General features: G+C 43.2%; 1 protein-coding gene across 1 annotated transcript; it reads right to left on the bottom strand.

Moving 5' to 3' along the window:
- Window positions 1-3053: 3053 nt before the first annotated feature.
- On the bottom strand, window positions 3054-5507 carry LOC311054136 (lymphoid-specific helicase-like; the record flags this gene model as incomplete). The annotated part of the gene is made up of 1 exon (XM_084070015.1): window positions 3054-5507. The coding sequence occupies one exon, from the start codon at window positions 5505-5507 to the stop codon at window positions 3054-3056; it is 2454 nt and encodes an 817-aa protein (XP_083926141.1).
- Window positions 5508-20663: the final 15156 nt, after the last annotated feature.

Raw genomic sequence — 20663 nt, 5'->3', positions numbered from 1 at the left:
TTAAATATCTTAATATCATTACAAGTGTATATTAATACCGTAATCGTAATCATTAAACCAAAACTTATGCCATTTGTGTTACATTAGAAACATTAGAATATAATATAAACTACAAATGCATCTTGAACTCTGCTAAAACTGTGAGCCTGCGTCTCGTGCAAGGAATATGAAATGACAAGTTGTGATAATAATCATCACAACTTGAATCAATGAGTGAGTAATTCTTGATTGTAAGCAACTCTGATGCATGGAGAATATTTAAGGCATGATATCCATACCAGTTTCACTTTCATAAAAGTCTTAAGTGATTGGTCAACTAGATAGATTACACATAAGTCTACTTTTGTTTTTTAAATACATTCCTAAAGTGTGCTACTTTTCTCTTGCCTTATGACTCTGTTTGCACTTCTGGGTTTACTTGTAGTTGTTTCTGTTTATGTGAATGTTTGTTTATGTTTTATGTTGTGTATGTTGCAACTTTGTACTGCTGATCGTAAACGAGATCTTGTATCTCAATGGAAATTTCTCCTGTATAAATAAAGGTTAAATAAAAAATCATACCCTGTGTGAAGGTAGCGGCGCCTTTGATACATTATGTCATCGATATGTGTTTATAATGTGTTTATAGCCATGTGTCACGTGAAGCTTGACCAATCACTTTGTTGACGGGTCTGACCAATCAGAACGTTGACGGGTCTGACCAATCAGAACGTTGACGGGTCTGACCAATCAGAACGTTGACGGTGAACACGGACAAAGTCAGGTATAGAGCAGGATCCGCTCTATACCTAAAGGTATAGAGCGGCTAGCGCCGCTAAAAATGATAAGTAAAAAAAAAGATCCTCCTTGCCTTTCAGGTTATATCTTTATATCTTTATCAATCTTTTCCATTGGAGGACATTTCTTTTAAGCATTGTCCAATTTTAGGGCTGGTTATATTTTTCGGAGAGTCAAGTCATGTCCAATTTATAGCACATTTTATACGACAAGTGCAGACTCAGAGAACTGCTGATGCGATCGGCTTCACGGCGAGTTTGAAGTCAATCAGTCAGTCTGCATGCTTTTATTGACTACTATGCCCGTTGGGAACGATGCCCCCCTCTGGTTATGCAGTAGTCGTCGTACCTGTTGAGTACTTAGTGCATCTCCATACACATTCCCATATATGGCCATATTTATGAGAGGGGAAATATGCCCATATAAGGGCATAGGCCTAATGGATTATGTGCCCATATATGGGCATGTAGAATGGGAAGAGCGGTTCTGGACAACCGCCGATCTGACCGACTTCACACTGGCCAACGCACTCCCGTGGTCCTCACGATACGCAGTCCGAGTTTGAAGTTGATTGGTCAGACGGTTCTTGAGATACGCGAAGGACACACCATAACACGCACAGAGATTTGCATAATTTATAACGAACGATGGAAGTTGGAAATGCATGCCCCACCTGGTTATGCAATACCTATTGTATCCATTGTCACAGATTGGTACAGCGGGTACGCTGTACCAATCTGTCTGTCTGTGTCCCTTCTATGGCCATATATGGAGATCGTAATTGTCTGTCTCTGCCTGTTTCCTTTTATGCCCATATATGGAGAACCTGACGTCATCAGTATATGCCGATACATGGGAATGCCCATATATAGGCATATTGGGCGGTGGTTCAGGATTACTGGATCTCATATATGCCTATTGCCTATACTGTACATGGGCATAATGATCGGATCAGTGGTTCTGGACAACCGCATATCTGACTAACTTGACACCGGACACTACAGTCCCTCTAGTCCTCTGTGCTGAGTTTGAAGTTGATTGGTCGGACCGTTCTCAAGATATGTGAAGGACGGATACACTCACATAAACACACATACGCAGAGATTCCACACATAGTATATAGGGCAAATTTAAGTCTTATTCTAGTGGATTAGCTTGTTTACTTACAACAATAAGAATATTACTATAATTAGACTGCAGTTATATAGCAATAATAGTATTACAATTTTAAGATGGGACATTTTTAGAAGTACTGACGTATTGTGAGTTTGTAGACCGGCAGATTTGGGCAAAGATATTTGGTGCGGAGGGAAGAAATGAGAGGGACAAGTACAGACCCCGGTCAACAAGTACAGTGTTGAAAACGTTAAGGTACAGAATTAGGAAAATAAAATCTTACCAACAAGTTTAGTTCACAAACAGCAGTAGTTTCAGGACATTTCCACAACAAGCTTTATTATACATGCAGAACTACAGTCTTTATTACCAGTGCAATTGATCCAGCCTGAGGTTTAATTTCCTTTGTTCTGTAAGTGAATGTTCTCAGGAGCACTGTGGGGGCTGAGCTGTCTATAGGGTCTGTGTGCCTGTGAATCAGTGGATCCCCACATGAAGGCATACCGTTATTAGATCCCGTTTCAGGTGTTTTTCTCTGCCCCTGTTTTGTCGTCTTGCCTTGTATTAGTGGTTCTCAACCTTTTTAGGCTCCAGTATCCCCTTTCCCTGACTGCTGAATCCAAGTACCCCCTTTAAATGACTACACTTTGCAAGGAAACCTGGGAAACCATAGCTGGCATATGATGCTATGAATGAGAACCCACTTCTTGACAAACATTACAAACAACAAATGGAGTTCCAATTACTGCCACCTGAGCAGATTTATTCAGAACTGTGGCCATAACATTTCACTAAGTCCAGTCAACATGTTCAGATTATGAATGAATACTTCAATAGGTATTGCTTCTATTCAATAACAGTTGTGCTGGTCAAGTCTTCTATAAAATACATTTTTACATTTTCCACTTCCTGTCTCGTACAGTTACACATACCTTCATTTGAGAAACACGAAGTAAGCAATGTACATATACATACCACTCACATAGTACTCTCACTGTACAGGGCTCACAGAGACCCAACCCCACCTCTGTCAGAGACAACACCTTTTGCTAATTGAGGGGAGGTGGAGGGCTGCACTGTATTTTCTTCTTTCACTGTTCTAAACCAGAAACCAGAAACCTGTTCTAAACCAGAGACCTGAGCAGAAACATCTGCTCAGGTCAAACCGATATCTCTGATGTCTCGTTGGACTCGATCACTCTGAAGACTCCCACCCTCTCCAGCTTTGAGGTCCTTTTCTCGTCCAGCAAGTCACTTCGATCCAGTAGGGTCTCCAGGTCCTTGTCACTAATCACCTTCCCCTCTATACTTTTCATCTCCTTTGCAGTGTCCCTGTTTTTTAACATTTCCATCAGCTCATCCAGATCAATACAGCTCTTAGGCTGGTTCAGTTCTGTCCGTGCTCCTTTGAACTTGTTCCTGTGGATGATCATCTGTTCCAGCTTTCTCTTGGCCGAGGCACGCTCCAGAATGGTCTGGTCAACGGTGCCGGCTGTCACCAAGCGGTACACTACAACCGGCTTGGTCTGTCCTATGCGGTGGCAACGATCCTGGGCCTGCAGGTCCGCTTGTGGGTTCCAGTCACTGTCAAAGATGATAACGGTGTCTGCAGCTGTGAGATTGATGCCCAGGCCTCCTGCTCTGGTACTCAGCAGGAACAGGAACACCTCTGGGTCTGTGGAAAACTTGGTCATGTTCTGATCTCTCTCTGCGTAGGACATGCTGCCATCCAGTCGGCTGTACTGGAATCCTCTCAGGTAGCAGTAATCCACCAGGAGGTCCAAGATGGATATCATCTGACTGAAGACCAGTACCTTGTGGCCTCTTTTCTTCAGCTCAGGCATCAGTCTGTCCAGGATGAGAAACTTCCCTGAACTCGTAACCAGCTCTTCATCAATCTTGAACTCATGCGTAGTGGGGTCCAGTGGATACTCCAGCAGGTAAGGGTGGTTGCAGCACTTTCTCAGCAACATGAGGATGTTATTAAGCTTCAGGTTAATCTCGGCATCCAAAGGGGTCTGCACCTCCACAACAGTGCTAAAGCTTTCCTCGTACTCGTTGCAGGCCTTCTCCAGGTAATTCTCCATATTGCCGTTTGCCATCTGGTTGCTGTAGTTCACCAACTTCCGTGTTTGGCGACGTGATCTGCCAATACTCGTCAGCTCCACTGGTTTCTCCTTCTCCTGTCCGAGCATCTTGGCGATAGTCTTGTTGACCACTGCTGTGTAGAAGGTGTCCTGTTTGACTGTCAGAGGAGCATAGACAATGATCTCCTTCTTGGGAGGAACATCCAGCGTCACGTCTGACTTCAACCTCCTCAGGAGGAATGGAGTCAGGATCTGATGGAGCATGCTCAGTATGTTCTGCTCCCGCTCATTGGCCACTACATTCTCCGCCTCTGCACGAATAGTGTCGATGTCGAACCACGACTCAAAACTCTTTAGGTCATCAAAGACCTCAGGCAGGAGGAAGTTGAGGAGGGACCAGAGCTCAGCCAAGTTGTTCTGCAGTGGTGTCCCCGTCAATAGCAGTTTGTTGCTGGTGGGGAGAGACTTCAGCTCACGCACCAGACGGCAGTTCAAGTTCTTGATCCGATGACCCTCGTCTATGATCAGGTACTTCCAGGGGTAACACTGTAGCATCTTATTGTCAATCATGGCGATTTCGAAAGAGGTGATGACAACTGGACACATTTGGAGGGGGCCCTGAGGCCTGCCAATTTGCTTGAGGAGTTGAGCCCTGTCCTTCGGGTTGCCATGGTAGAGCTGTACAGTCACCTCTGGTGTGAACCGCTTGAACTCGTTGACCCAGTTGGGCAGGGTGGAGAGTGGGGCCACCACCAGGAAAGGCCCCTTCACCATGTTCTCGATCATCATGGCGATGTGGCCGATGCATTGGATGGTCTTTCCCAGTCCCATCTCATCAGCAAGTATCCCATTGATACCGTTCTGCCATAGCATTCTCAGCCATTCGATGCCCTCTATCTGGTACCACCTCATCACCCCTCCAGAAAAGAGTGTGGGCTGTTGGGCAGGAACTGGCTGGCCGTTCACCTTCCTGACGGAGTCCAGGAAATGCTTGGTGTTGTCCTGCATGGTCTCAGAGAGACGGGCCTTCATGTCATTGTTAGAGTCTGTTAGCTTCTTGGTGTCATTCACATTCAGTGACCTGGATGCAGCAGACTGCTCCTTGTCCTCCGTTTTAATTATCTTTGCCTTGGACATGATTTCTTCTTTAGACATGACACCAGCAATTTTATAGCTGTCATCTCTTTTCCTTTTCTTATTGTCAACGTCCTTGGCTACTGTTCCGTCAGTGCTCTGTAACTTGATACCTTTCTTCTCAAGCCTCTTCTTCTTGCGTTTCTCCTCCTGCTGTTGCTGTTCCATTTTGGTCAGCAGGTAATTGGAATAGATGTTGCTCTTCTCCAGAAGGTGCTGCAACCTCTTGAAACGCAACTCATGAGACTCACCCTGCAAGGATTCCTTCGCCTTGCCCATGAACTCCTTCTCCTTTCTCTCACTTTCCTTCATTAACTTCTCCTCTTCCATTTCCATTTGCTTGGTGATAACTTCTGTCCCCTCAGATTTCACAGCGTCATTAAGTCTCTCCATAGAACTTATATTTCCTGTCACAACACTGGCACTGTGGCTCTGAACCTTGCACTCTTCCACATTGTCAGGTTGTAGGCATTGGGTGAATGCACTTTGAGATTCATGCTTTACAAAGCTCATGATTGCTGCCATGTCCCAAAGTCAACAATATGAAGGCTAATTTGTTTCTTTTTCAGTAAAATTAATTCAGGGTGCCGTTCTCCTTGCGCAAAATAGCACTGCTCTCCCCCGTTGTGCAATGTAAACTATTTTATGTTAGTGGTGATCTTAGTTCCGACCTCAATTGTGATTGGCTGAAAGACATTGCCAATGTCTCCAACTTTGGAAATATATAGCTTGTTTATTCCTTTCCTGATGTCAGTACCCGTTGTCAGAGTACTTACTCTATGATGTCAGTTCATCTCACAGCTGTGGTGCATCAACTTGGAGGCCAAGTCTATGATGTCATCTATCCTATATTAAAATTGCTTAAGGGAGGGCCGGTCGGATGGCCGGCGGACCTCTGACACCACGTTCATGTTACCGTGACTCAGCCATAACCATATAAGGAGTTCCCAATGCAGCTACACACAAATATGGAGTGTGTTGTCTAACCTCGATGTGTCGTCATGGCATCAGGCACAAACAAATCAGTCAGCTCCATATATGGGCACAAAAGGGGGAATGCCCATATATGGGCATATACTGATGACATTAGGGATCTCCATATATGGGCATAAAAGGGACAAGGACTGACAGATACAGAGATCTCCATATATGGGCATAAAAGGGACAAGGACTGACAGATACAGAGATCTCCATATATGGGCATAAAAGGGACATAGACTGACAGACACAGAGATCTCCATATATGGGCATATCAGTCGGATCGGCGGTGCAACGTAGGTGTGAGGGCCACTATGCGGCCTGAACCTCTAGTGATTTAAATTCTATGACGTCCGACACCCAGCGCTACCCTGGTTATTGCACAGGTGAAATAGTCACAAATGTCCCTGAGGCCAGTCTATGACGTCAGTTATGTGACGTCAGGTGTGTCCAGACAGACAGACTGACTGGCTAACCCCCTCAGTACCATGGAGTAAAAACAACAAAGAGGGTCATATACTAGTATCCATCAGTTTCTTTATCGAAGCACAAGACCTTGACCCTTTTTCAACGTTATCTTATAATACCTATAATTGGTCCTTACTAATGCACATAAGATGGTACCATCTGGGATGTGGACCGTTCATAAACCTGCACCTGTACTGCAAGACAGCATCTCTTTTCAGAAGGATGCTATTATTTAATGAACAATAATGTCTGATTTTTTTTTCTCAGTTGGAGTTGCTCTTTATTGATTTTGCACAGAGTAGCAGACATTTGAAGTTGATGCTTACACAATTATGTTATCTAAAACCCAAATACCCCCGCCCCATCCCTACTCATACTCCATTTCCCACCTACACCAAAACTTGAAAGTTCCCACGCGGCGCTTACCCAGAAATCAAACTCACACACGCCTGTACTGTATACCACCAGTACAAGCTGGGTATTAAGCAATCTCGGAACCCAGCGACACACTAAAAAGGAAAAACAGCGACCTCTGCTGTTCTTCCTCCTGAGTGTGACTCTGGGACAATGGCGACGCAGCACATGTGCGCAAGGAAACAGGGTTTAAGTCTGCCTTCACCGCTCCACTTCCGGTGGTGAGCTTGCGTTTTCATTCCGACTAGATAACATTTCTACACGGAATACTAACACCACTTCTCCCAGAGAACATGGATGGTTTTGGTTATAAGCCCACTTGTTTCTATGATGAAACAGTAAGTTCAAATGTGAATATCTTTCCGTGGTTGTCTGCTCCGCGGACGCTATTGTTAAATTAGTTTCGGTTTAAGTTTCGAGTCGGGAAGGATGACGGACACGTGAATCCCGCCCACTACATTTGATTGGATAAAGCGCGGCCTCTGAAGCCACGCCCACTCCCACACAGTGTGTACACGTTCTGACGAACCTTCAAGACAGATTCCAACGCAGTGCAGAATCTGTTCTTGAGAGATTAGGTATTAAGTGATAAAAACAAGTGAAACATCTAGAATCTAGAGGACAATTTGGAAATTGGGGTAATGATGTTTCACGAAGCACCTAATCTTAAACAAGTGAAACAAGTGAAAATTTGGACAGTTAAATTAATTGATAAATCTGTAAAAAATAAATAAAACACCAACATAAAGGACATTAAAGGAGTAGTTCACCCCAAAGATGACTTATTTTCTATCAATTACACACCCCATGAAGCCTTGAATTCATGGATTTTTTTCCCCCCGCATTACCTAAGCCAATAATTTGATGACCGGGTGTATTTCCGGTAGGAGACACACTCTACTTTGTGTCTCATACCGGATACATGACCATCTTCTGGCCGGTAATTACATTATTGGCTTAAGAATGTGACCCAAAAAAAAAAATGAATTCAAGGCTTCATGGGGTGTGCAATTGATATAAAAGCTCTCTGCAGCTCACTGCTCAGCCTGTCCTCTACCACAGATTTGTCTGAGTGTGCGACCATCAAGACAGAGTCATCCACGTACAAAAAGAGATCACATGTAACAGCAGCTTAAACATCAATAAATAAATGACAAATAAAGTAAGGGACCAAGTATACTTCCTTCCATGGTGTCCCCATGCGGGACACCAAAGCAAGTCTTTTCATTACATCACATTACAGTCATTTAGCAGACACTTTTATCCAAAGCGACTTACAATAAGTGCATTCAACATAGGTAGGGAACAAAAACTACTAATCACCAGAAGCATTTAGTGCATTCTCTTCTAAAACAAGCAACCAAGAGTATACCTAGCGCTAAAGTAAAAGTGCAATATATCAGCTACCTACTTTCATAAACAGATGAGACAAAGTAGGAAAATCAAATGAGCAAGAGCTAAAACAATAAGTGTATTGAATTAACAAGATCCAATAAAACAATAAAACAAGAGTTCGTACAACTAGTTAACAACAAGTAGGCAAGGCGAAGAGGAAGCGTAGTGTTTCCTGAAGAGGTGGGTTTTCAGCCTGCGGTGAAAGATGGGCAGTGACTCTGCTGTCCTGACATCAGTGGGGAGTTCATTCCACCACTGTGGGGCCAGAACAGAAAAAAGTTGTGACGGTGTAGATCGGCCAGAAGGACCCTTGAGCGACGAGGCAATCAGTCGCCCTGAGGTGGCCGACCGAAGTGGTCGGGCAGGGTTGTAAGCATCGACCATAGCCCGGAGGTAAGAAGGAGCTGTTCCTTTCACTGCCCTATAGGCTAGCACCAGGGTTTTAAACTGGATGCGAGCTGCTACGGGGAGCCAGTGTAGAGAACGGAGAAGGATAGCTGTGTGGGAGAACTTGGGGCGGTTGAACACCAGACGAGCCGCAGCTTTCTGAATAAGCTCCAGAGGTCTGATGGCAGATGCCGGGGCACCAGCAAGGAGGGAGTTGCAGTAGTCCAGGCGGGAGATGACAAGAGCCTGGATGAGCACTGGGCTGCCTTCTCCGTGAGGAAGGGGCGAATCCTCCTGATGTTGTAGAGGAGGAATCTGAAGGACCGTGTCACTGATGCGATGTTTGCCGAGAACGACAGTTGATCGTCCAGGGTCACACCCAGATTCTTCACAGTCCGAGTTGACGTCACCACAGCATTATCAATGGTGATGGCCATGTCTCGGTGCGGACAGCCCTTCCCCGGGAGGAACATCAGCTCGGTCTTGTCCAGGTTGAGCTTCAGGTGGTGCGTCGACATCCACTCTGAGATGTCAGCCAGACAAGCAGCAATGCGTGCCTCCACTTGTGTGTCAGAGGGGGGGAATGAGAGGATCAGCTGGGTGTCATCGGCATAGCAGTGGTAGGAAAAGCCATGGGAGTGGATGACAGCACCAAGAGATGTAGTGTAGAGAGAGAAAAGAAGAGGACCCAGAACCGAGCCTTGGGGAACCCCAGTAGTGAGCCTGTGTGGTTCTGACACAGACCCTCTCAGCATCACCTGGTAGGTGCGACCTGTCAGGTAGGATGCAAACAGGGAGAGTGCAGAGCCTGAGACACCGATCCCCTCAAGGGTGGAGAGGAGGATCTGATGGTTCACTGTGTCGAACGCTGCGGACAGGTCCAGGAGTATCAGGACGGAGGAGAGAGAGTTCGCTCTAGCGGCATGGAGCGACTCCGTCACTCGGTCGAGTGACCCACTTTGAACCCAGACTGGTGGGAGTCCAGGAGGTTGTTCTGGTGGAGGTACGAGGACAGTTGTTTGAAGACAGCACGTTCGAGAGTTTTAGATAGGAAGGATAGAAGGGAAACCGGTCTGTAGTTCTTGATTTCAGAGGGGTCAAGTGTCGGTTTCTTCAGGAGGGGGGTGACTCTGGCAGTCTTGAAAGCAGAGGGAAAGTAACCAGACGTCAGAGAGGTGTTAATAAGGTGGGTTAAGAAGGGAAGTTCAGGTGCAGTGGACTGCAGCAGAGTGGATGGGACCGGGTCCAGGGAGCATGAGGTGGGGCGACTAGAGGTAACAAGGAGAAGGACCTCGTTAGGGGAGAGGGGAGAAAAGTGCGATAGAGAGGGGGAGAGGGAGGGAAGAGGAGTAGATGAAGGTAGAGAGGGAGGGGTGGAAGGCAGACAGATGTCGGTAGTGCGCAGGGCACCAGCCGGGGGAGGAGGGAAGAAGGATCGGATATCGTTCACCTTCTTGTCAAAGAAGTTGGCGAAATCGTCAGGGAGGAGGGACGAGGAGGGAGAAGGGGGTGGTGGTTGTAGGAGAGAGGAGAACGTTTCAAAGAGTTTTTTTGGGGTTGGAAGCAGAAGCCTGAATTTTAGTGTAGAAGAAAGCAGCTTTAGCAGCTGATAGAGAGGAGAAAAAAGTAGAAAGGAGAGATTGGAAGGTAAGAAGGTCCTCCGGGAGGTTGCCATTTCTCCATTTGCGCTCAGCCGCTCTCAGGCTCCGTCTCTCAGTTCGCACTGAGTCCGACAAGTTGACAAATCAAAATACTGGGTAAATTATACACTTTGGGCTTTTAAATTCACTGCTGTCCCGACCTCTGTCCCTAATACACACACAAGAAATAAACAAACAAATCAACAATCAATACTTATTTCTCAAGCCCCTCCCAACCCAACCAATTCCCAGATCCCTTAACTCACAGACTTAACGCAAACAATAAACAAAATCACAACAAGGTAGACACGCTACTGACGTCAGACATTACTCGCTTTACACAACGATAACAAACAGTCCCACGTTAAACGGTTTCTTCACACCGCGGTCCCGAGAAAGTCTATTATGTCTTTGATCCAAAACGAAACGCAACGTCTCCTCAGCATGAAGCGGCCGAAATAATAAATAAGGTTCGGTGTAACCCTGTTATTTGTAATCCAAAAGAACTGGTCGCTTGGTTTTATCTCACCGGCCGCGGCTCCTCCCGTCTCCATTCACCGACCGGCGTCTCATTCATAAAACCCCAGCGCCCGGCCTCGCCGTCCCGCAGCAGCAATAAAGTACAACTGCTAGTAACTTGCTAAATAAGAAAAATGCTATACTCACTACCCAGAGTTTCACTTGAGAGTCCCATTTGAGTATGGTTTACAAGGTACCTCACCCAGTGCCATCTCATTGAAACCCATTGCTCTCAATTTAGTGATTAAAATACCACAATGTACCGTATTGCCTTCTGTAAATCCAACATGACCATACCACATAACTTTCCATCATCAACCACTCCCCTAATTCGACCAGTTAGGTACACTAAGCAAGTCAAGTTGTGTGCGCTTTCCTGAAACCTGACCAAATTAAATATTGTTCTTTGTTATAAAATCATAAATCTGTCCCTGAACAAGCGTTTCCATTATTTTTTGACAGAGCACTTAAAATAGAAACCGGTCTATAGTTATTTGGGTCGCAGCACAATTTACGGTACACTAATTTGACATAAGCCGTTATTACAAATAATGTGTTTCTTATTAGCAATAATGTTCTTTTATTAGAAAGAAACAAACGTTGTTATACCCTTATTTTCCACTATTATCCCTTAATTGTTTTAATTAGAAATTGAATGAAACGTAACAAAAGGCGTTATTAGAAATGGTGTTCTCTGCTATTAGACAGAAACAAACAAACACAGTTATACGCTAATTATGGAACATAATTCCTAGAGCATAATAAGCATAATAAGACCTAACAAAGCCTATTAAGATGTTATTTCCACTTACTTGGCCGTCACATTACAACCCCGCAACTACTAACTACACGATGTGATGTTAGGCTAGTGTACTATAAGGGTTTCGTTAGAACAATGTGTTCTTTATTAGGCCTTTATTTAATGTTATTTCCACTCACTTCAAGTTACTTTATATCTAATTTCAACAGAACTGTACTGTAAATTGTACATCAGCCATTCTGGGCTAACTTCATGACCCATTATACTTCTGCCTATACCTTTTTGCTTAATAAAAAATATTTTGTTGTTATTAGGAACAAATTACCTCTCATTACCACAGAACTGTACCATAAATTGTACACCAGCTATTCCGTGCTAACGTCATGACACATTATACTTCTGCCTACCTTTTTGCTTAATAAAAATTAATATGTTGTTATTAGGTGCTTTTATTTTTCTTACCTCTAAAAATAGACTAAGAAGTCATCATATGACCAGACCACAGACCAAACAAAGTCACTACAAATGGTACTACCAATCAACTCTAAATTGCCTGAAACATACTCCTAACAGGTTTTTGGGGGGACGATTTTGGCCTCCACACTTAGTGATTTTTTCGGATTTAACTTTCGTTTCGGTAGTGACCAACTTTCGTTTCGGTAGACCCAATGGTTAAAAAATAAATTGACGAAGTCCAGAGCTCGATGAATGCTAGGGACCAAAAAAAGTCACTACAAATGGTACTACCAATCAACTCTAAATTGCCTGAAACGTACTCCTAACAGGTTTTTGGGGGGACAATTTTGGCCTCCACACTTAGTGATTTTTTCAGATTTAACTTTCATTTCGGTAGTGACCAACTTTCGTTTCGGTAGTGACCCAATGGTGAAAAAATAAATTGACTAAGTCCAGAGCTCGATGAATGTTAGGGACCAAAAAAAGTCACTACAAATGGTACTACCAATCAACTCTAAATTGCCTGAAACGTACTCCTAACAGGCTTTTGGGGGGACGATTTTGGCCTCCACACTTAGTGATTTTTTTTTAATGATGGGAGCGAATTTTCCATAAGTGAAAAAATGCAGAAGTTAGGAGCCAATGGCTGTTTTTCATATAATTCAAAATGGTGGGCGATCTAAAGGTCAGAGGTCAAAAGTCAGACCACAAAAGTTGTCGGGCATGAAGAGACGCATCTGTCTATCGAAGTTTCATGGTTGTAGGTCAAACAGGGCATGAGTTGTACCTGTTCAAAGTTGGCACTTTCAATTGAGTGCTATAGCGCCACCCTTTGACGAATGAGTGTGAGAATTATTTCTTGGTAGTTTTTCATGAGCATCTATCATATGGCCGAGTTTCGTAAAAAGCGTATGCACGGTTAAGCCAGAACTGGCAAAAACAAGTATTTTTCAAACTGCTCAAAATTGCGGAAAATCTAAGGGCGGAGCTTAATGGTCAAATCGATACGTGTGTTCCTCATGAGTCAAGGCACATGTGTAAGCAAGTTTCACGACTTTCGGCCAAACGAGGCATGACTTATGCCTGTTTAAAGTCTGCATTTTCAAAAAATTGCTATAGCGCCCCCCTTTGGCCAATTGGAGTAAGATTGGTTTCAGTGATATTTGGAATGACCCTGTACATTTCTGCAAAGTTTCAAAGAAATGTGAGTCTGCATGTATGTTTTAGGCGCAGATGAATAATTTTCATAAAACTGCAATAGTTAAAATCTATGGAATCCTAGGATTTTGGAGCAATCTGCACGAAACCTTTAACACTTGAACTTTGGACCTCTGCCGACAACTTCTAGGCGGCGGAATTTCCATAAGTGAAAAAATGCAGAAGTTAGGAGCCAATGACTGTTTTTCATATAATTCAAAATGGTGGGAGATCTAAAGGTCAGAGGTCAAAAGTCAGAGTGTGAAAGTTGTTCAACATGAGGAGACGCATGTGTGCATCGAAGTTTCATGGCTGTAGGTCAAACAGAGCATGAGTTGTACCTGTTCAAAGTTGGCATTTTCAATTGAGTGCTATAGCGCCACCTTTGGACGAAAGATTGTGAGAATTATTTTTTGAATCGATTTTCATGACCATCTACCATATGGCCGAGTTTCGTAAAAAGCGACTGCACGGTTCATCCAGAACTGCGAAAAGTGGCAGAAGAAGAAGAAGAAGTGACAGAATACTGCCAATAATAAAACAGGTACAGAGCTGAGAGCTCTGTCCCTGTAATTAATGATACTAGACCATACCCGGTCGGCGCAGCGCATCCGTGGGGGGATATGCGCACATGATCTGGCAACCCGGGAGGCAGTTCGTCCCATAGCTGGGCAGCCCCGTAACCATGGCGACAGTGTTTGACACAAAAACGCTAATAAGAAGCTAAGATTTGATGAAATTGAAAAACGGGCTTCACAGTTGCGTTCAGCTGGTAATGGTCAATGGCTGTGTGCAAAATCAGAGCAATTGGTCCAGCCAGTGAGGAGAACCGGGTATCTTCACTCACGTACTCACCACCACTACAGAGGTTACTAGAATTATAGTATGACTAGACCATACCCGTCGGCGCAGCGCATCCGTGGGGGGATATGCGCACATGATCTGGCAACCCGGGAGGCAGTTCGTCCCATAGCTGGGCAGGCCCGTAACCATGGCGACAGTGTTTGACAGAAAAACGCTAATAAGAAGCTGAGATTTGATGAAATTGAAAAACGGGCTTCACAGTTGCGTGATAGTATGATAGTATGATTACAACCCCTAATCCAAACACATTTCTCGCGCTCATGCTCATATACGCACAATGAGCTTTTCCCCGGAGAGCTGCATTGCTGTGTGAAAATAGCTAGCCGATCTACAGATCGGCTATTCTCAAATAGGTTTGAAGTGCTATGTGGACTATAGTCGCTTCTAATCCACCATGGAAATGGAAATGCAACGCAAACCATGAGCAGGGCACCACAGGGATTTGAACCCTGTCTTAGTAAAACCAGGAGAACCAGACCAGTGCCTTTTGTGTTGTTTTGGTTTGTTGCGTTTGTTTTTTATGGCGCAACACAAGTGACCTAGTCATCGGATATTAGCTAATAGTGGGCAAGTGTGGATTTAGCATAGCTTTGACCTAACCAAATACAGTTTATCATGACATCATCAGCACTACTAAAACAAGACAGGTCTCGACATTAACTTTTCTATTTTCATTTGATTTTATTATTAGTACAGTGCTTTCTCACCGTCAACAAACAGTATAGTGCTTTCTCACCGTCAACAAACAGTATAGTGCTTTCTCACCGTCAACAAACAGTACAGTGCTTTCTCACCGTCAACAAACAGTATAGTGCTTTCTCACCGTCAACAAACAGTATAGTGCTTTCTCACCGTAAACAAACAGTATAGTGCTTTCTCACCGTCAACAAATAGTACAGTGCTTTCTCACCGTAAACAAACAGTATAGTGCTTTCTCACCGTAAACAAACAGTATAGTGCTTTCTCACCGTCAACAAACAGTATAGTGCTTTCTCACCTTCAAACAGTATAGTGCTTTCTCACCTTCAACAAACAGTATAGTGCTTTCTCACCTTCAACAAACAGTATAGTGCCTTCTCACCGTCAACAAACAGTATAGTACTTTCTCACCTTCAACAAACAGTATAGTGCCTTCTCACCGTCAACAAACAGTATAGTGCTTTCTCACCTTCAACAAACAGTATAGTGCTTTCTCACCTTCAAACAGTATATTGCTTTCTCACCGTAAACAAACAGTATAGTGCTTTCTCACTGTCAACAAACAGTATAGTGCTTTCACACCTTCAAACAGTATAGTGCTTTCTCACCTTCAACAAACAGTATAGTGCTCTCTCACCTTCAACAAACAGTATAGTGCCTTCTCACCGTCAACAAACAATATAGTGCTTTCTCACCTTCAACAAACAGTATAGTGCTTTCTCACCTTCAAACAGTATAGTGCTTTCTCACCTTCAACAAACAGTATAGTGCTTTCTCACCTTCAACAAACAGTAGTGCTTTCTCACCTTCAAACAGTATAGTGCTTTCTCACCTTCAACAAACAGTATAGTGCTTTCTCACCTTCAACAAACAGTATAGTGCCTTCTCACCGTCAACAAACAATATAGTGCTTTCTCACCGTCAACAAACAGTACAGTGCTTTCTCACCGTCAACAAACAGTATAGTGCTTTCTCACCGTCAACAAACAGTATAGTGCTTTCTCACCGTAAACAAACAGTATAGTGCTTTCTCACCGTCAACAAACAGTACAGTGCTTTCTCACCGTAAACAAACAGTATAGTGCTTTCTCACCGTAAACAAACAGTATAGTGCTTTCTCACCGTCAACAAACAGTATAGTGCTTTCTCACCTTCAAACAGTATAGTGCTTTCTCACCTTCAACAAACAGTATAGTGCTTTCTCACCTTCAACAAACAGTATAGTGCCTTCTCACCGTAAACAAACAGTATAGTGCTTTCTCACCTTCAACAAACAGTATAGTGCCTTCTCACCGTCAACATACAGTATAGTGCTTTCTCACCTTCAACAAACAGTATAGTGCTTTCTCACCTTCAAACAGTATATTGCTTTCTCACCGTAAACAAACAGTATAGTGCTTTCTCACTGTCAACAAACAGTATAGTGCTTTCACACCTTCAAACAGTATAGTGCTTTCTCACCTTCAACAAACAGTATAGTGCTCTCTCACCTTCAACAAACAGTATAGTGCCTTCTCACCGTCAACAAACAATATAGTGCTTTCTCACCTTCAACAAACAGTATAGTGCTTTCTCACCTTCAAACAGTATAGTGCTTTCTCACCTTCAACAAACAGTATAGTGCTTTCTCACCTTCAACAAACAGTAGTGCTTTCTCACCTTCAAACAGTATAGTGCTTTCTCACCTTCAACAAACAGTATAGTGCTTTCTCACCTTCAACAAACAGTATAGTGCCTTCTCACCGTCAACAAACAATATAGTGCTTTCTCACCGTCAACAAACAGTATAGTGCTTTCTCACCGTCAACAAACAGTATAGTGCTTTCTCACGTCAGCAAACAGTATAGTGCTTTCTCACCGTCAACAAACAGTATAGTGCTTTCTCACCGTCAACAAACATTATAGTGTTTTCTCACCGTCAACAAACAGTATAGTGCTTTCTCACAGTCAGCAAACAGTATAGTGCTTTCTCACCGTCAACAAACAGTATAGTGCTTTCTCACCGTCAACAAACAGTATAGTGCTTTCTCACAGTCAGCAAACAGTATAGTGCTTTCTCACCGTCAACAGTATAGTGCTTTCTCACCGTAAACAAACAGTATAGTGCTTTTCTCACCGTTCTCAAAGGGAGACGGAATGGAATATACATTAAAAATTAGGTACACAAGAAAAGAAATTAGCAAAGTAAATACAGCATATGGAAATACAATTTAAAATTAATAATATTACAACCCCTAATCCAAACACATTTCTCGCGCTCATGCTCATATACGCACAATGAGCTTTTCCCCGGAGAGCTGCATTGCTGTTTGAAAATAGCTAGCCGATCTACAGATCGGCTATTCTCAAATAGGTTTGAAGTGCTATGTGGACTATAGTCGCTTCTAATCCACCATGGAAATGGAAATGCAACGCAAACCATGAGCAGGGCACCACAGGGATTTGAACCCTGTCTTAGTAAAACCAGGAGAACCAGACCAGTGCCTTTTGTGTCGTTTTGGTTTGTTGCGTTTGTTTTTTATGGCGCAACACAAGTGACCTAGTCATCGGATATTAGCTAATAGTGGGCAAGGGTGGATTTAGCATAGCTTTGACCTAACCAAATACAGTTTTTCATGACATCATCAGCACTACTAAAACAAGACAGGTCTCGACATTAACTTTTCTATTTTCATTTGATTTTATTATTAGCTTTTGTATTATTATTTATGCATGTAGAATTTCTTTTTACTATTTATTGCATAGCAATAAAAGACAATATGTCTCAAAAACACTGGCTTACAGTTGAATTATTGGCAATAAAATAAATAGGAACTCAAGAAATTAAGACAAATACTGACAATGCCTCTGAACATTGGCTTGCAGTTATTCCACATGCAATAATGATAGTAGGCTCGTCATCGAGGATGGAAAATAAAGTTGTCCTTTTGAGGAGCAGTGGAACTTCTCTTAAGGAGTAGGAGTAGTTCACCCAAAAATGACTTATTTTCTATCAATTGCACACCCCATGATTGTTTTTGTGGCATTCCTAAGCCAATAATTTGATTCCCGTCTCCTACCGGCTAATGTATCCGGTAGGAGACACAAAGTAGATCATTTGCGTCTCCTACCAGATACACACCCGGTCATCAAAGTATTGGCTTAGGAATGCCACAAAAAAATAAATCCATCAATTCAAGGTTTCATGGGGTGTGCAATTGATAGAAAATAAGTCATTTATTTGGGTGAACTCCTCCTTTAAGTAGGCCTACAATGTTGAGGTATTTTTTACTTGTGGAGTATTTCCAATTTTCAATACTTTTACTTCTATTCCATACATCTCAGAGGCAAATATTATACTTTTACTCCACTGCAATCATTTAAAATTTTTAGTTACTAGTTACTTTGTAGATTTTGATTATCATTGTAGATTTTGATCATCATTACAAAAAATACATTATCCACTTCAGCCCTATTTGGCTATAGCTGATCTACAAGCTTGCGACGCGTTGTGAGCTTGTAGTGAGCTCCACCCAGAAGAGATGTGTTAAGTGCCCATTACTCAGATTGTTTACTGAAATAAAAGTATCAATACTGCAATGCAGAAATACTGTTACAAGTAAAAGTCCCGGAATTCAACATTTACTTGAGTAAAAGTAGAAAAGTATTGGTATAAAAATCTACTCAAAGTACCAAAAATAGAAATTATTGAAAATATTTATGCAGAATGTCAGATGTTTTCAAATGTATGAAATATATAAAATAATTTTGGAAATAGTGGATCTACAAGCTCACAATGCATATTGTGAGCGTGTTAGATCGTCTATTTTCAAATGGCCAAAATGTATATAGTGGTTAATGTATGTTTTGTAATGATCAAAATCTACAAATTAACAAGTATCTAAAGCTTTCAAATAATTGCAGTGGAGTAAAAATATAATATTTACATTTGAGATGTAGTGGAGTAGAAGAAAAAATAGTGAACATTGGAAATGCTCCAGTAAAGTAAAAAAAATAACTCAATTTTACTTAAGGACAGTACTTGAGTAAATGTGGTTAAATGGCCTGTCTTGGTTTAAAGCCCACTCACCACGACAAGGTGCAGGCCGAGAGTGGGGACCCCCCTCCCCCGCCCCCCCCCCCCCCGGAGGGGGGCGATCAACAATTGGGACGAGACAACATGAAACATTTATTACAAACATAGCAAACAGATATTTCATAATTGTATGAGACTTGGGCGTCTTCTTCTTTCGTGTATCATCATCAGATGTCCAGCTCAATGACGTGCAGCAACGCTCTCGTCTCAGGTCCCACATCAAAGAGACCGGCCTCCGATGGTGATCTGTAGAGGACACAGAGAGGTGATTATGTGATCAGCCGTCTGCTAAAGCATACTGTGCTGCCGGCCCAACATCTTCATGCACGTTTTGAAGTGTCGAACCCCAGTACGCAGTCGGTTCAGCTAGGTCAATTGCCGGCGTGGCAGATCTTCCTCCTTTGATGCCGTCTCCTGGGTCCCAGATCTAGCGGTGACAACGTGTGGGCCCATGCAGAAGACTCCCCACTCCTGTTTCCAGGATGCCTCCCATCCATGCCTTTGTAGACAGGTCCTCAGGGATAGAACTGAGCATCTCTTGTTGAATGGGCGGCGGGACTTGAGTCTGTTTGGAGGCAACGCTGTCATAGAGGTGTCATGCAGGATATGCCAATCATGTTTCTGGGCTTTCCTTGGGGCGAGGATGTGAGGGCAGCAGCCTCTCGTTGGAGTCCGGTTGAGGCAATTCCTGCTAGGATTGGGAAGTAGAACATTCAGGCGGGATTCAGGCAACCAGTTATGATCCGGAGAACGTAGCTAAATGGCAGCATCAACCTTTTTGGCATGTGGGCTCCTACACCAGGCTGAGGCACAGTGTTTGGCTGCAGCGAAGACCAGGGCTTGCGTGGGGATTCGTAGTACCTTGGCAGAGGAATCTCAGGACGTACCAGCGAGACATCAGATTGGCGAGACCCTTGATGACACTTTGGCCTCTGGGTGTTGCTTAAAAGACAGTGTCCTATCCATATACCTTGGGGCTTGCTGGAACTCCAGCTGGTTGTTGTCCATGAACACATCCGGTTCCCTTTCTGCTTCACTGTTGTTGAGGTGATATGCTGCCAACACCGTCTTGCCAATGCTGAGCTGCAGGCGCCACCAGCAAAAGTAGGCTGCCAAGATGTCCATGTGGACATGATGGAGGTCATTGGGGTAGAGCAGCTTAGTTGGATTTTACAGACCAGGAGTGTTAGTATAGGGAGAGGCATGGCTGAAGAGCTTTGCACATCACTCACTTCTTGCTGATGCCGAAGTCAAAACACAGTATATACCTCATTGTGATAGCTGTATGTCTGCAGTACACCTCACTGGTGGCAATTGCCTGGTTGTGATGCGTAGATGTGATCAATCAGGGTAAGCTCTTTGGTCGTTGCAGTGGAGATAAGCTAATTTGTTGTTGCATTTTTTAGAGATATTTCACTTTGAATTTCCCCATTGAAATTAATGGGATTTTCCACCCGTTCCATCCTTAATTATTTTAGCTACAAACTCTGTTCCAACTCTACAACGTTTGGCCTACTTAGGACATGTCGGCTACCATTTGAATTTTTGAAATCATTTGTACTTTTAAACCTTTTGAACCTTTCCAACCTTTACATGTTTCAAACCTTTAGAACCTCTTAAACCTTTTACATGTTTCAAACCTTTAGAACCTCTAAAACCTTTAAAACCTTAAACCTTTTAAAACCTTAAAAAACCTT

The sequence above is a fragment of the Gymnoscopelus microlampas genome (genome assembly GCF_963454915.1).
Source record: "Gymnoscopelus microlampas genome assembly, chromosome: 10".
Taxonomy (NCBI): Eukaryota; Metazoa; Chordata; class Actinopteri; order Myctophiformes; family Myctophidae; genus Gymnoscopelus; species Gymnoscopelus microlampas.
The sequence above is the reverse complement of the archived record's forward strand: the minus strand, read 5'-3'. Positions and strand labels throughout refer to the sequence as shown.